Here is a 12,634-nt window from a genome sequence, read left to right as displayed (position 1 = left end):
TCTGTAGTCACAGACTAAGGAGTCTCTGCTGCTACCACTGAAGGTCGCATTCCACCTCTTTCGGCTGTGCATACTGCTGTTGGGTTGCGACAGCCTCCTTGAGCTCAGGCACATTCACAGACTGAAACGACCACCCGCTCAAGTGTTGCCATCCTTCTGCTTAGTAACAGCTGCTTCTGGGCTGTACAAAGGCAACGCTTGAACTCCTGGTGCTCTTTGTATCCCCAAGAGAATTCAGCACGTTTGCTATTAGGATCAAAGCTGTCTTGCAGAGCTCCTATGGCCTGCTTTGCAAGAAAGCAGAGAGGGGGGAGATTTCTGAATGTTAAGGAATGATTCTAACAGAGAAAGGGAGAAGAGCAGGAAAGCACTACCAACCCTAGGATAGCTCTGGCTAGCCCAAATATGCACTGCTAATTCAGAACATCATCTAATATTCCTTTTGTTCTTTCATTCCCACTCCAGATACCGAGCCAACTTGATATCTGCAAAACAAAATCTACAGGCTAAAAAGGTACTCCAAGTTAAGAGATGCCTTATCCCCTTTGTTCAAACTGGAGTAAAGATCTCCATTGGCTCTTGTCTGTTGATAGTAACTATAGTATCTCTTTCAGCCTTCCCTTTCAAATTTTTTTGCCGGTGCAACGTGTTCGCAGATTTTCCTGCCTCTGTAAAGGGAGGCTTCATTATCCTCAGTCCCAAATATTTATTTCCCCCCTCACTGGTCTATGTTTGGTGTGGCCTAACAGTCTCATTTTGTCTTCCTGAAAACATTTTGAGAGTCATTTTGTGCCACCTTTCTGCGTTTATCCTTTATTCAAACCAAAGTACCACAGCAGTCTGTGGTGTGGAAGCTGAACATACAGGACATGATCGAATCTTGAAAGTGAGGTATAAGAAGGACTGGAAGGTTTGGGCTGTCATTTGTTCTCTCTGATCACTGCCCATCATTTAGGGCAGGATTGGGAATGCTTGAATGGCAGCCAAACCAAAATGACACGGGTGGGTGGGTGGGTGGATGGAAGTACAGATAGTGTTGTGGGTTGGCTGCTAACTTCATGCTGTCCTGTTCCCAACAGTTCTGTTGCTGTCGTTAGCAGCAAACAACCTTTAGATACCCCATCCATGTCTCAGACAATATGGAGACACCCTTCCACAAAGCTGGTTGTGCTCTGTATGAACCTGATGACAAGCTGGGAGGGGGTCACTTGTGCATCATTAGGATCCCTAGTCCTGATTGATTCTTGAACTTGTTTTAGAGCAGGTTTCCCCAGTGTGGTGCCCATGAGTGCTGTGATGCCTGCCAACACCTTTTCTGTCTCCTGCCAAGTATTTTTAGAAAGTAAGCAGGGCCAGGTGGGGCTTTTGCCCAGCAATGCTTCTCATTGGCCATTGGGGATTTGATTAGCAGTGCAAATTTTTAAGAACATTGCAAGGATATGTTGGAGTGACACTAGGCTAGCAAGGGAAGAAGGCAGTTGATATGGCTGAAGTGTGTATGTATTCTGTTTTGCTCTGTCCTATCAGACAGTACTACAGTTCAAGTTCAGCAGCCAGACTTGCCAAGAATATAACCAGTACATAACAGCCATGGTTGGGTGCTTGTGGACCTCAAATGTGTTCCAGAAGGATTTCCACCATCAAGGTATTCACATGGATCCAGAAGTGCTAGAGAAGACCAGAGTGAAGGGATACAGGAAGAGCTTCAACATTGTTTATCACCCTGCCCTGACAGGCTATGCTATGCTCTTCCTACAGGAGGTAAGGAGAGAAATCCTCTGCTAGATTTGTGTTGTGTCCTTCCTCTGAGGTGGCATATGTGGTTCTCCCTTTTCCATTTTGCCTTCCCAGCTCTGTGTGGTAAGTTAGACTGAGAAAGAGTTATTGGCCCAAGGTCATCTAAGCGAGCTTTGCGGCTGAGGGAAGATGGCCCAGGGCCTCTAATTACTACACCACTCTGGCTTTCCAGGCATTTGTATGTATTCAGTAGCATCATCCCCAAAGGTATGACTTCTTTTAAAACTATGCTACTCAAAGGCTTTCAAGTCCTTTTATATTTCAGTATTTACTGTGCTCCTGCCTCAGGGTGGGCTTCCTGATATTGTGTGTGGTGTAGGAGGGAACAGAATATTAAAAATGGCTTGTCTAAGGTCACCTAGTGGATTTATGGCAGTAATGAGATTCACACCAGGGATTCCTGATTTATAGTTCAGACTCTTAGCCACTATAATGCACTCCTCCATTTTGAGAAAAAAACAGTATGTGTACTTGCTGTATACAGTTCAAGAATTTCTGCCTTTGGTTTATTTCTGACCTAGTTTTTGAAAAGACTCTCTTAGAGCCAGACCAAATGAGACATTTTTCACGAGGCGAGTTGGCGCAAGTTTACCTAGGAGACGCCTTTCTCTCTGCCGCTGCTCGCTGCACTCTCTGAACATGGGTGTTTGCGTGGGTGGGTGGAGCCCCAAGGCATTCCCCTCCCTCCGTCTCCTGCCTTTCACCTCACAAACTGGAAAGGAGCTGAGGAAAAGTGATACGTTTCTTTGGGGGGACTGGGCGGGGGGTGGAATAATGACAGAAGAAAGCAAAGGGAAAGGAGAAAACAGGAAGGACCTGGAGAAACAGCTGCGCCTCAGGGTGTGCGCTTTGAATGAGTTGCTGAAGATGCAAATCTTTCTTCAAGGCACAAGCCTGCTGGACAGAGGGCCCCCAAAGACAGTTCCGGGGCAGGCTGCTGCTGCTCTCTCCTAGGATGCCCTCATGTCCGGGGTGGGTGTGGGCTTGTGCCTGGAAGAAAGATTTGCATCTTCAGCAGCTCATTCAAGGTGCACACCCTGAGGCGCAGCTGTTTCTCCAGGTTCTTCCTGCTTTCTCCTTTCCCTTCCCCATTGCTTTTTTCTGTCATTATTCCATCCCACCCCCACCCCAGTTCCCCAAAAGAAACTTACCACTTTACCACTTTTCCTCAGCGCCTTTCCAGTTTGTGAGGCAACAGGCAGGAGATGGGGGCGGGAATACCTCAGGGCTCCACCCACCCACCCAAACACACCCGTTCCAAGAGGGCAGCGTGTAGCGGCGGAGAGGGAAAGGCGTCTCCTACATTTCCCAGGGAAACTTGCGCCGACTCGCCTCGTGAAAAATGTCTCATTTGGTCCGGCTCTTAATGGTCAAAGAGCCTAGCAGCTTAAATACAGTCCAGCAAATAAGAAACAAGAAAAAGTCCACATAGGACTGCCAGGCCTAGATCCAAGGAGGGCAGTGTACCTCCAAAAATGGCATAGAAGGAAACATTTCCACCTGGGGGAGAACTTTCTTTCAGTGCTTTTAAAGGCACAGGAGCCCTCAAGGAATTATATCTGGCAGTCATGTGAGTACCTTGTTCCAGTGTCAGGCAGACAGGTTCTCGTCAAGAAGGCTTCGTTTGTGGGCAGTATACCCCTGTTGATGTTGCCTTTGGTAAATATACTAGGCTAGAATTTTGTTGTTCACATCACCAGAGGGCACTGTGCTGTAGCAAAAGGACAGTAGATGGCCAAAGTCTTCTGAACCATTTTTCCTCCAGTCATTTTGATATGTTTTTTTTTTTTTTGAAAAATTTTTATTGGGTTAGAATCCATTATTTCCACATTTACATTCAATTTTCCCCAATTTTTTCATCTCTAACCCCCTCCCTTTCCCCCCCCTTTTTGTTGACTTCCAACAGCTTTCCAACCCTTTGTCCCCTTTCCCTTACTTTTATTAGCTTCCTCTATCTAAAACAAATATATATTCTCCATTATTCTAAGCAGTACATCCTTAACTATTTTTAACATTATATGCCCAAACTGTAAGCCTTTGTTTCTATCTTAGATAAACAATTTATCCCAATTTTTCAATTTCAGGTATTTCTATATATCATAAACCATATAGATCATACATTCGTTTATATCAAACAATTTGACTTATTCTCTATATATATTACTCATTCTATCTTTTTATAATAGTTCTATATATCTCTCCTCACGTAGTCAATCAATTTGACCCATCTATATCTTCAGACATTCAGTTTGGTACAAAACTTGTCAGAAAAAAAAGAAAATATTGTTAGTTAATCGCTCCTTATATTTAGTCCTTATAATTAATTATTTTCTCTATGTTCTGTTTGTTAACCTACATATATCTATATATATGTCAATCTATTAATCTGACTGCTTATTAATTCACATTTATCTCTTCTCCCCCCGGTAAAGTCTCCCCCCTCTACTTCAATACTTCAGTAGTTCTCAAACTGCCACAGTTTTCCTCCCACCTCCCATTTCTTCTCCAGGTATTGTTTCAGCTTCTCCCAGTCTGTGTTGAACTGCCCTGAGTCCAGATCTCTCAATTTTCTTGTCATCTTGTCCATTTCAGCCATATACAGCAATTTGTAAGTCCAATCTTCCATAGTTGGCACTTCTTGTACTTTCCATTTTTGCGCATACAAAAGTCTAGCTGCTGCTGTCATATAAAATATCAACGTCCTGTGTTGGGCTGGAATTCCCTCCATTCCCAAGTTCAGTAGCAGGAGTTCTGGGTTCTTATTAATTTGAAATTGTAAAATTTCACTCATTTCTCTTATTATTTCCCCCCAGTACTGCCTGGCTACCTCACACGACCACCACATATGATAGAGGGAGCCCTCATGCTTCTTACATTTCCAGCATTTATTAGAAGTATTCAAATTCCCTAGCGCAATCTTCTTTGGTGTCATGTACCAACGATAGATCATTTTATGAATGTTCTCTTTAATATTAATACATGTCGTTGTCTTCATTGTAGTTTTCCACAAGTATTCCCATGCCTCCATTGTTATTTCTTTATTAAAGTTTATAGCCCATTTCACCATTTGTGTTTTAACTATCTCATCCTCGGTATACCACTTCAACAGTACTTGGTATACCTTGGATATTCTTTTCTTATCTTCTTTAAGAAGGGTCTGCTCTAGTTCCGAATTCTCTATTCGTATACCTCCCTTTACAGAGTCCGAATTATATAAGTCTCTGATCTGTCTATACTGGAACCAATCGTAGTTAGGTGATAGTTCCTCTTGTGTCTTTATTCTAAGTTTGGATGCTTCAGTTTTAGTTATTTCTTTATACGTTAAACATTGTTGTTCATTATCAACAGCTCTCGGGTCTATCACCTCATATGGAACCACCCACAAAGGGGTTCCTTCTTGTAGATAAATTCTGTACTTCTTCCAGATTATGTATAGACTTCTCCGAACAAAGTGATGCAGGAACATCGAGTTGACCTTTACTTTGTCATGCCATAAATATGCGTGCCATCCAAATATTTTTTTATATCCCTCTAGGGCTAATAGTTTCTTGTTCTTTAATGTCATCCATTCTTTCAACCAAACTAGGCAGATTGCATCATGATAAAGTCTCAGATTGGGCAGTTGCATTCCGCCTCTTTCCTTTGCATCTTGTAAAACTTTCACTTTCACTCGAGGCTTCTTGCCTGCCCAAACAAAATCTGATATTTTCCTCTGCCATTTTTCAAATTGTTTGGAGTCTCTGATGATTGGTATTGTCTGTAGCAAAAACATTACTCTTGGTAACACATTCATCTTAACTGCTGCAATCCTACCCAACCACGACAAATTCAATCTATTCCATTTAATCAAGTCTCTCTCTATCTGAGTCCATAGTTTTTCATAATTGTTTTTGAATAGATCTATGTTCTTTGCAGTTAATTCGACTCCCAAATATTTCACTTTACTTGTTACTTCACAATCCGTTGTTTCCATTAACAATTGTTGTTTCTGCTTAGTCATATTTTTGCATAATATCTTTGACTTCTTTTTGTTAATGAAGAAACCTGCCAAGTCTCCAAACTCCTTGATCTTATCTATCACTCTTGGCATGTTCTCCAATGGGTCCTCTACAATTAACATTATGTCATCCGCAAATGCTCTGACCTTGTATGAATAGTCCTTTATTTTTATTCCACGAATTTCATCATCTTGACGTATTTGTATCATCAGAATCTCCAATACTAAAATGAACAACAATGGAGATAACGGGCAACCTTGTCTTGTTCCTTTACTTATCGTCAATTTCTTGGTCAATTCATCATTCACCACAATTGCTGCAGTCTGGTCTCTATAAATTTCCTTAATTGCTCTGATGAATCTTTCTCCCAATTGTAGCTTTTCCATAGTGGCAAACATAAAGTCCCAGTTTAAATTGTCAAACGCTTTTTCAGCGTCAACAAAGAAGAAACCAACCTCTTTGTCACAACGCTTGTCATAATATTCAATAGCATTGATCACTGTCCTTAAGTTGTCTCTTATTTGTCTGTCTGGCAAAAAGCCTGCTTGTTCCTCCTCTATGACTTCCGAGAGCCACCCCTTCAATCTCTCCGCCAATATCTTCGCAAAAATTTTGTAATCATTGTTGAGTAGCGATATAGGTCTATAATTTTTCACATTAGTCAGGTCTTGGCCCTCTTTTGGGATCAATGATATATTCGCTTCACTCCAAGTTTCTGGAATCCTTTGATCCCTTAAAACCCCATTCATCACCTCTTTTAGGAATGGTGCCAGTTCATTAGCCATTGTCTTATAGAATTTAGCCGTAAGTCCATCTGGCCCTGGCGCCTTTCCTAGATTTGCAGATTGTATTGCCTTACTTATTTCCTCGTCAGTTACTTCACTATTCAACTTATTTCTCCAAGCTTCCGAGATTTCTGGAAGTTTGGTTTTCTCCAAATATGACGCTATTGATTCTTTGTTTACTTCTTTTTTATTATACAGCTTAGCGTAAAATTTATAAAAGGCTCTACTAATGGTAGCCTGCTCCAAATACGTTTTGTTATCTTCGCAAATTTTATTTATTATCTTCTATTCCCTTTTCTTCTTCAATTGCCATGCCAGGTACTTCCCAGGTTTATTAGCACCCTCAAACGCTTTTTGATTCAGTCTTTTGAGATTCCACTCCAATTCTTTATTGCTCATTGCTGTTAGCTGTTCTTGAAGTATTTTAATTTCCTGGTATACCTTCTTTTTCCCTGGTCTCTTTTTTAGCTGTGTTTCTTTGGCTTTTATTTTCTCCTCAATCTCTTGTCTTTTCTCCTCTTTCTTCTTTCTTGCTCTACCATTTAAGTCCATTAGTATGCCCCTTACAACCGCCTTGTAAGCATCCCAAACTTTATTGGTTGGTACTTCTTTATTCACGTTGTATTGTATAAAAAACTTTGTCTCTCTTCTCAGTATTTCCATATTCTCTCTTTCCTGTAACAAGTCCTCATTTATTCTCCATGCTTTCCTTTTTCTCTTTTTTCCAAATTTCCACATAATTGGGTTGTGATCTGAGCCTACCATAGGCATTATTTCTACCTCCTTAGTCCATAATGCTAAGTCTTTTGAGGCCCAGATCATATCAATTCTTGATAATGTAGAATGCCTTGCAGAATAAAAAGTAAACTGTCTGCTTTTAGGATATTCTCTCCTCCATACATCTTCAAGAGTCTCTTGTTGAATCAACTCAAAAAAAAGCTTTGGTAATAGTCCTCTTTTCTTTTGTGCCGTTGTAGTCTTTTTGTCTAGTTCCAAGTCTGTCACTCCATTGAAGTCTCCAGCAAGAATTATCTGGTCGTATGCAAGATCGTCTAAATGCTTCCTTAAATCCTCAAAGAAGCTTTCTTTTGCACCATTAGGTGCATAAAGTCCGACTACCAACACTCTCTTTAAATTCCAAATACATTCCACTGCTACAAATCTAGCTTCCACATCTCTCATAACAAATTTTGGCTGTAGCTCCTCTTTTATGTACAACACCACTCCTCTTTTTTTCTTGTTGGAGGCCGCTACATATTCTTTGCCCAATTTTCCAGATTTTAAATATTTTACATCCTGCTTTCTGATATGGGTCTCTTGCAAACAAACAATGTCACATTTTTGTTTTAGTAGCCAGTGAAAAGTATTTTTCCTCTTATTCGGTGAGTTTAGTCCATTTACATTCCAAGATAATACTTTACACTCCATACTCATGATCTTGTTGGTAAGTCTTTTTCATTGTCCTTAATAAATCGCTCCATCTCTCGCTCAGATCTGATGCGTTTTTTGGCCCCTCCAAACTCAAAGGACACTCCTTCCGGTAACTCCCATCTGTACCTGATTTTCATGTCCTTCAAAATCTGAATTAGCACTTTATATTTTTTCCGGTCCAGTAACACTGATCTGGGCAGTTCCTTCATTATAATAATCGTCTTGCCATCAATCTCCAATGGATCTTGAAACTGTTTTGTCACAATCCTCTCTTTCATATTTCGTGTTGTAAACTGCACAATCACATCTCTTGGTAGTTTCCTCTGGGTTGCTATTCTCGAATTCACACGGTATGCCACATCTAGGATAGCCACAACTTCCTCCTCCTCCTTCCCCAGGTACTCAGCCAACACCTCAGTCATCTGTTCTTGCGCTGACTTTCCTTCCACTTCTGGCAAGCCACGAAAACGTAGCTGCTTCTCCATATGTTTAGTTTCTGCAACTGACATTCTCCCCTTCACCAATCTCATCTCTGTTTGTTGCGTGTCTGCTAAATTCTCCATCGCGTCTTCTACTGTTTTAACTCTCTGCTGCGTTCCTTGTAATTCACTTCGTATTGTTTCCATACCTTTTTTCACTTCTGACAGCTCCGATTTTACTGTCTGTGTAACCTCTTTAACCTCTTTTATCAGCTCCAATTTCGTGTCCTTAAGTTCTTTAATCATATCTAAAAGTTTTTTGTCCAGGTTTTTATCCAGGTTTTCTATTGCCGATTGCCACTCTTTTTTTGACATCGTGGGGCTTGCTTTAGCTCGCTCCCACGAATCCGCTCTCTTCCTTAACTCCGTGGCGTAAAATTTAACGTTTTTCTATTTTAAATGTCCCGGTCTTCTTATAGAAATTAAGTTTTAAAGAGTCCAAAATGTCGGGCGTCTTTTCTCTATGGTTTCTCTATGATTTTGTAATCCAAGATGGCCTACTTCCTCTTCCGCTGAAGCCGCGACCCTTCCCCTTTCAAAAATGGCGATTCCCTACTTCCTGCCCTCCAGCAAGGGCCGCTTCTCTCCAGCCACTCTATTGTTATTACGCACTTCCTGTCTCCCGTCTTCCCACAGCAGATCTCGCGATGGTGTCTTTTTCTCACAGCTCCAAAGCCACAGGTATTCAAAACAATAGTCCCATTTCTTTAATAACTTCTTTAAACTTAGTCTCTTTTTAAATTCGATTCCTGCCGAGTCTTCCCCTCCTTTTCACTAGTCTGTTGCAGTTTAAAAATCTACTTTTTTTCCTCTCTGTTTTTATCAATCTGTCCCGTCTCAGAAGATAATGATCTTTACCTTCTCTTCACTTTTCTCGGGTTGTAATCGCTGTTTCGATTTTAAGTTCTCCTCTCAGCTTCTTCCCCCAATCGATGCTTGGGTATGTAGGTCTTATGCCAGCCGAATTGGCCCCAAAACTGCCGCAGAGATTATAGCCGACCCGTCGCAAGGTGGGACCTCAAGGATCGGGGGGAGACTCGCTGTGTAGAGCCCCCCCTCGTCCGAGATCTAGCTCACCCTAGGGTCTTGAGCGTTCTTTGCCTGCTCCCCGCCTGAGAGCAGTCGGCCGCGGGCTATTTTCACCCCGCCGGCCGGTTAAAACGGCAGTCCGGTCAGCTCCGCAAGTGGAGCTGCGTTAGACCTCCATGGATCCCAAACAGGAAGTCATTTTGATATGTTGTATTGTATTTTTCTCCTATAAATTTCTACATGTTGAGCCAAGACCCAGGTTAATTCAACCACAGACACAGAGTGTTATTTGGGAGGGGGGGCACGATGGTTCCAGTTATACCCTCTGGAACCCTCTGATTTTTGCCCTATTGGAATCCAGAATGCTTCACTTACTGGTGTCCACAAAGGAGTACAATGCAAGACTATGGTACCTCCTGCTAGAATAACTTTCAGAGTCCAGTTCTAATGAATCCATGGAATTGCTGGCTTTGGCCAGAATGCATTCTTGATAAAGACCTAGGCAAAACAATGCCTTGAAGAACCTAATTTCTAACGGCTGCCTATTTTTCCCACTCCAGGCACAACCAGAAGACAAAACTCCAAACTTCCAATTAATTCAGGTAAAGTGGCCTTATCAAAGGGCTGAGTTGCTTGGGAAGGAAACCAACTGTCAGTCATAGCTGGCTTGTCCAGAGGAATAGTGCATCCAGAGGAGAGAAACAGTCTCGAAAGAGTGGCAGAGTTTGAAGAAGGTAGCGTTGTTCTGCCTTAATGGTGAAGAACCTGTACCTTCTCAGTGCTCACCTGCTGAGCAGCATCCACAACGTGTGTTCTCCTTAAGAGAAGCATGACATGGAGAACAGCTGGTGCCACAATTTGAGTAGGAGGAATACTTGGACGGCTGTAAGTTCTGGATCAGCTGCCTCAGACTCTTCCCATTCCTGAGGCAAACAGCCTTGAGACAAATGCAGTTGTTCCCTTGGCTGCTAGAGAATCTTAATTAAGTCCTTGCTGTTTAGTTTCCAGTATCGATTAGAGTAGTAAACTTTCAGAGGCAGCCAGTTGGCACGCTGGCATGCTTTGTGGGGAATACTGCCAACCTGCATCAAAGCTTTGTGTCGAGGCTTCTCCCTAACTTTGCAGTATGCACTTCCCTTTGTCAAGCAGATACTGCCCCATGCTTCTTTTCACTGGAGTGATAAGTGAGATCTTTTTCACTGTTGCTTGCAGAAGGTGTGATTTGTCTTTATACAAACTTTCCTCCACTATAGAAACAGGAGTATCTTGTTAAATACAAATTGAAGTGGTTAAATACAGCTCATGAAAGGAGTTATAAGTTCCTGTCTCCACCAGGTTTGTGCTACTGTTTATCACAGTGGGTACACTGAGACATTTGCTGTGTGGATGGGCTGAGTTCAGGTGCTGGTGAACAGTGAAAGGGTATTGTGCAAAAAAGCTTTGGTCGATACACACACACACACAAACCAAGGCTTTTTTTCAGCAGGAATGCGGCGGAACGGAGTTCCGGAACCTCTTGAAAATGGTCACATGGCTGGTGGCCCCACCCCCTGATCTCTAGACAGAGAGGAGTTTAGATTGCCCTCTGTGCCGCTAAACCCCTCTATCTGCAGATCAGGGGACGGGGCCACCAGCCATGTGACCATTTTCTCCGAGGGCAACCCACTGAGTTCCACCACCTCTTTTCCCAGAACAAAAGCCCTGAATACAACTAATGCTTTTCGTCTGCAGGGGAGACGGTGGGAGTGGTACCTGGAATATCTCTACTCCCAAGAGTTACGAGGCCTGAAACTCTTCATTGAAAGTAGCATTCACCGCGCTTCCCAGCGCTCTCAAACACAAACAAGCAAGTGAATGGGCACAATAGACTACAGACTCTTCTGGCTACTCAAGCTCAAATAAGGGATGCTGCTGGACTCTTGCTTTGAGGAAGAGGGTACTGCTGTCCCACTCAACTACCCAAGGATAGGAGAGCAAAAATTGCCGGCCAGGATGCCTCAGAGGTCCTTGCCAAGCTGAGCCTGAGCCTCACTGAGCATTCCATCCCCTGAGAAAGGGCTAAATAAAAACGTCTCTGCTTGAGATAGAAGCAGCGGTAGCCCCATGACTTCTGCCTTCTCTCCGCTGGAGGGGGAGAGAGAAAAATGGTTGTTGTAATGAACCGAGACAGAGACACAGGGGTTGCAGTCAAATTCATAAGATTTCTCAGGGTTGAGACACTGCTTGACCTCACTAACACAACTGGTGGCATCGTTCTAAGGCAGCTGGAACACCTTGGTGGTGCTGAAATGCCTGCTTTATTTGATGTCACAAAGCCCCTGGGGCTGTTGAAACGTCTAATATTTTTCTTCTGTGCTTGTAACTATGTACATAAATGTATAGAAGATATTTATACAACACAGTGTACTCTGTAATTTGTGCTCTCTTCTTTTGAACTGGACGGATGAGGTGATAAGCAGGGTGTTCCGCTGCTACACTTTCTGATTGGCAATGAGATCTGAGGAAAGCCTCAGCCTTTTCATAAACTTGTCTTATTTTGGTCCCTGCAAAGGACGTTTGGAAAGGGCCATATTTCTTTCACTTGCTGAAGATCAAGAGTACCGAAAACTGCGTGCTGGCCTGGATTTTCCACATCCTTGGCTTAATATGGTAGCATTTCCCAGTTGGTACAACAGAGTGGCAGGTACCACACCCAGGAATGGTGCTCCAGTCCCAAAACGAGAGCTGTCGGAATGAACTCTGTTCCTATATTTATGTGGTGGTGTTCTGTGTAACAGAATCTTCTGTAGTGTGTTTTTTGCTGAATTGTGCTCATACAAAAGGGACAAACTGGCATTCGGGAGAATCCTGTCTTTTTGTAGAAAGTGTTTTTAGTTAACATGATGGAGATTTTTTTACACTGCTGGCAGTGTTGCAAAGATTCCAGTGCTCATTGAGGTGGAGTGTGTCTCCCTTTTCACATTCATGTTCTCTTCCTGCCTCCCTTTCCTGGATAATAATAATAACAACATTCAATTCATATACCGCCCTTCGGGACAACTTAACACCCACTCAGAGCGGTTTACAAAGTGTGTCATTATTATCCCCACAACAAAAAACCCTGTGAGGTGGGTGG

The 12,634-nt window shown here is 42.6% G+C and overlaps 1 protein-coding gene across 1 annotated transcript in view; it reads left to right on the top strand.

Annotated features, from left to right (window-relative positions):
• CENPI (centromere protein I) overlaps positions 1–11,911 on the top strand; it is a 33,819-nt gene extending 21,908 nt beyond the window's left edge. The window contains exons 18-21 of the mRNA XM_054996570.1: positions 466–514; positions 1,528–1,761; positions 10,080–10,121; positions 11,251–11,911. Of these exons, the coding sequence (XP_054852545.1) occupies positions 466–514; positions 1,528–1,761; positions 10,080–10,121; positions 11,251–11,373 (448 nt within the window). The 3' untranslated portion in view covers positions 11,374–11,911. The remainder of the gene's footprint in view (positions 1–465; positions 515–1,527; positions 1,762–10,079; positions 10,122–11,250) is intronic.
• The last annotated feature ends 723 nt before the right edge of the window (positions 11,912–12,634 follow it).

This window comes from Eublepharis macularius, chromosome 13 (genome assembly GCF_028583425.1).
Source record: "Eublepharis macularius isolate TG4126 chromosome 13, MPM_Emac_v1.0, whole genome shotgun sequence".
NCBI lineage: Eukaryota > Metazoa > Chordata > Lepidosauria > Squamata > Eublepharidae > Eublepharis > Eublepharis macularius.
Note: the sequence above shows the minus strand (reverse complement) of the source record. Positions and strands in the feature narration are given on the sequence as shown.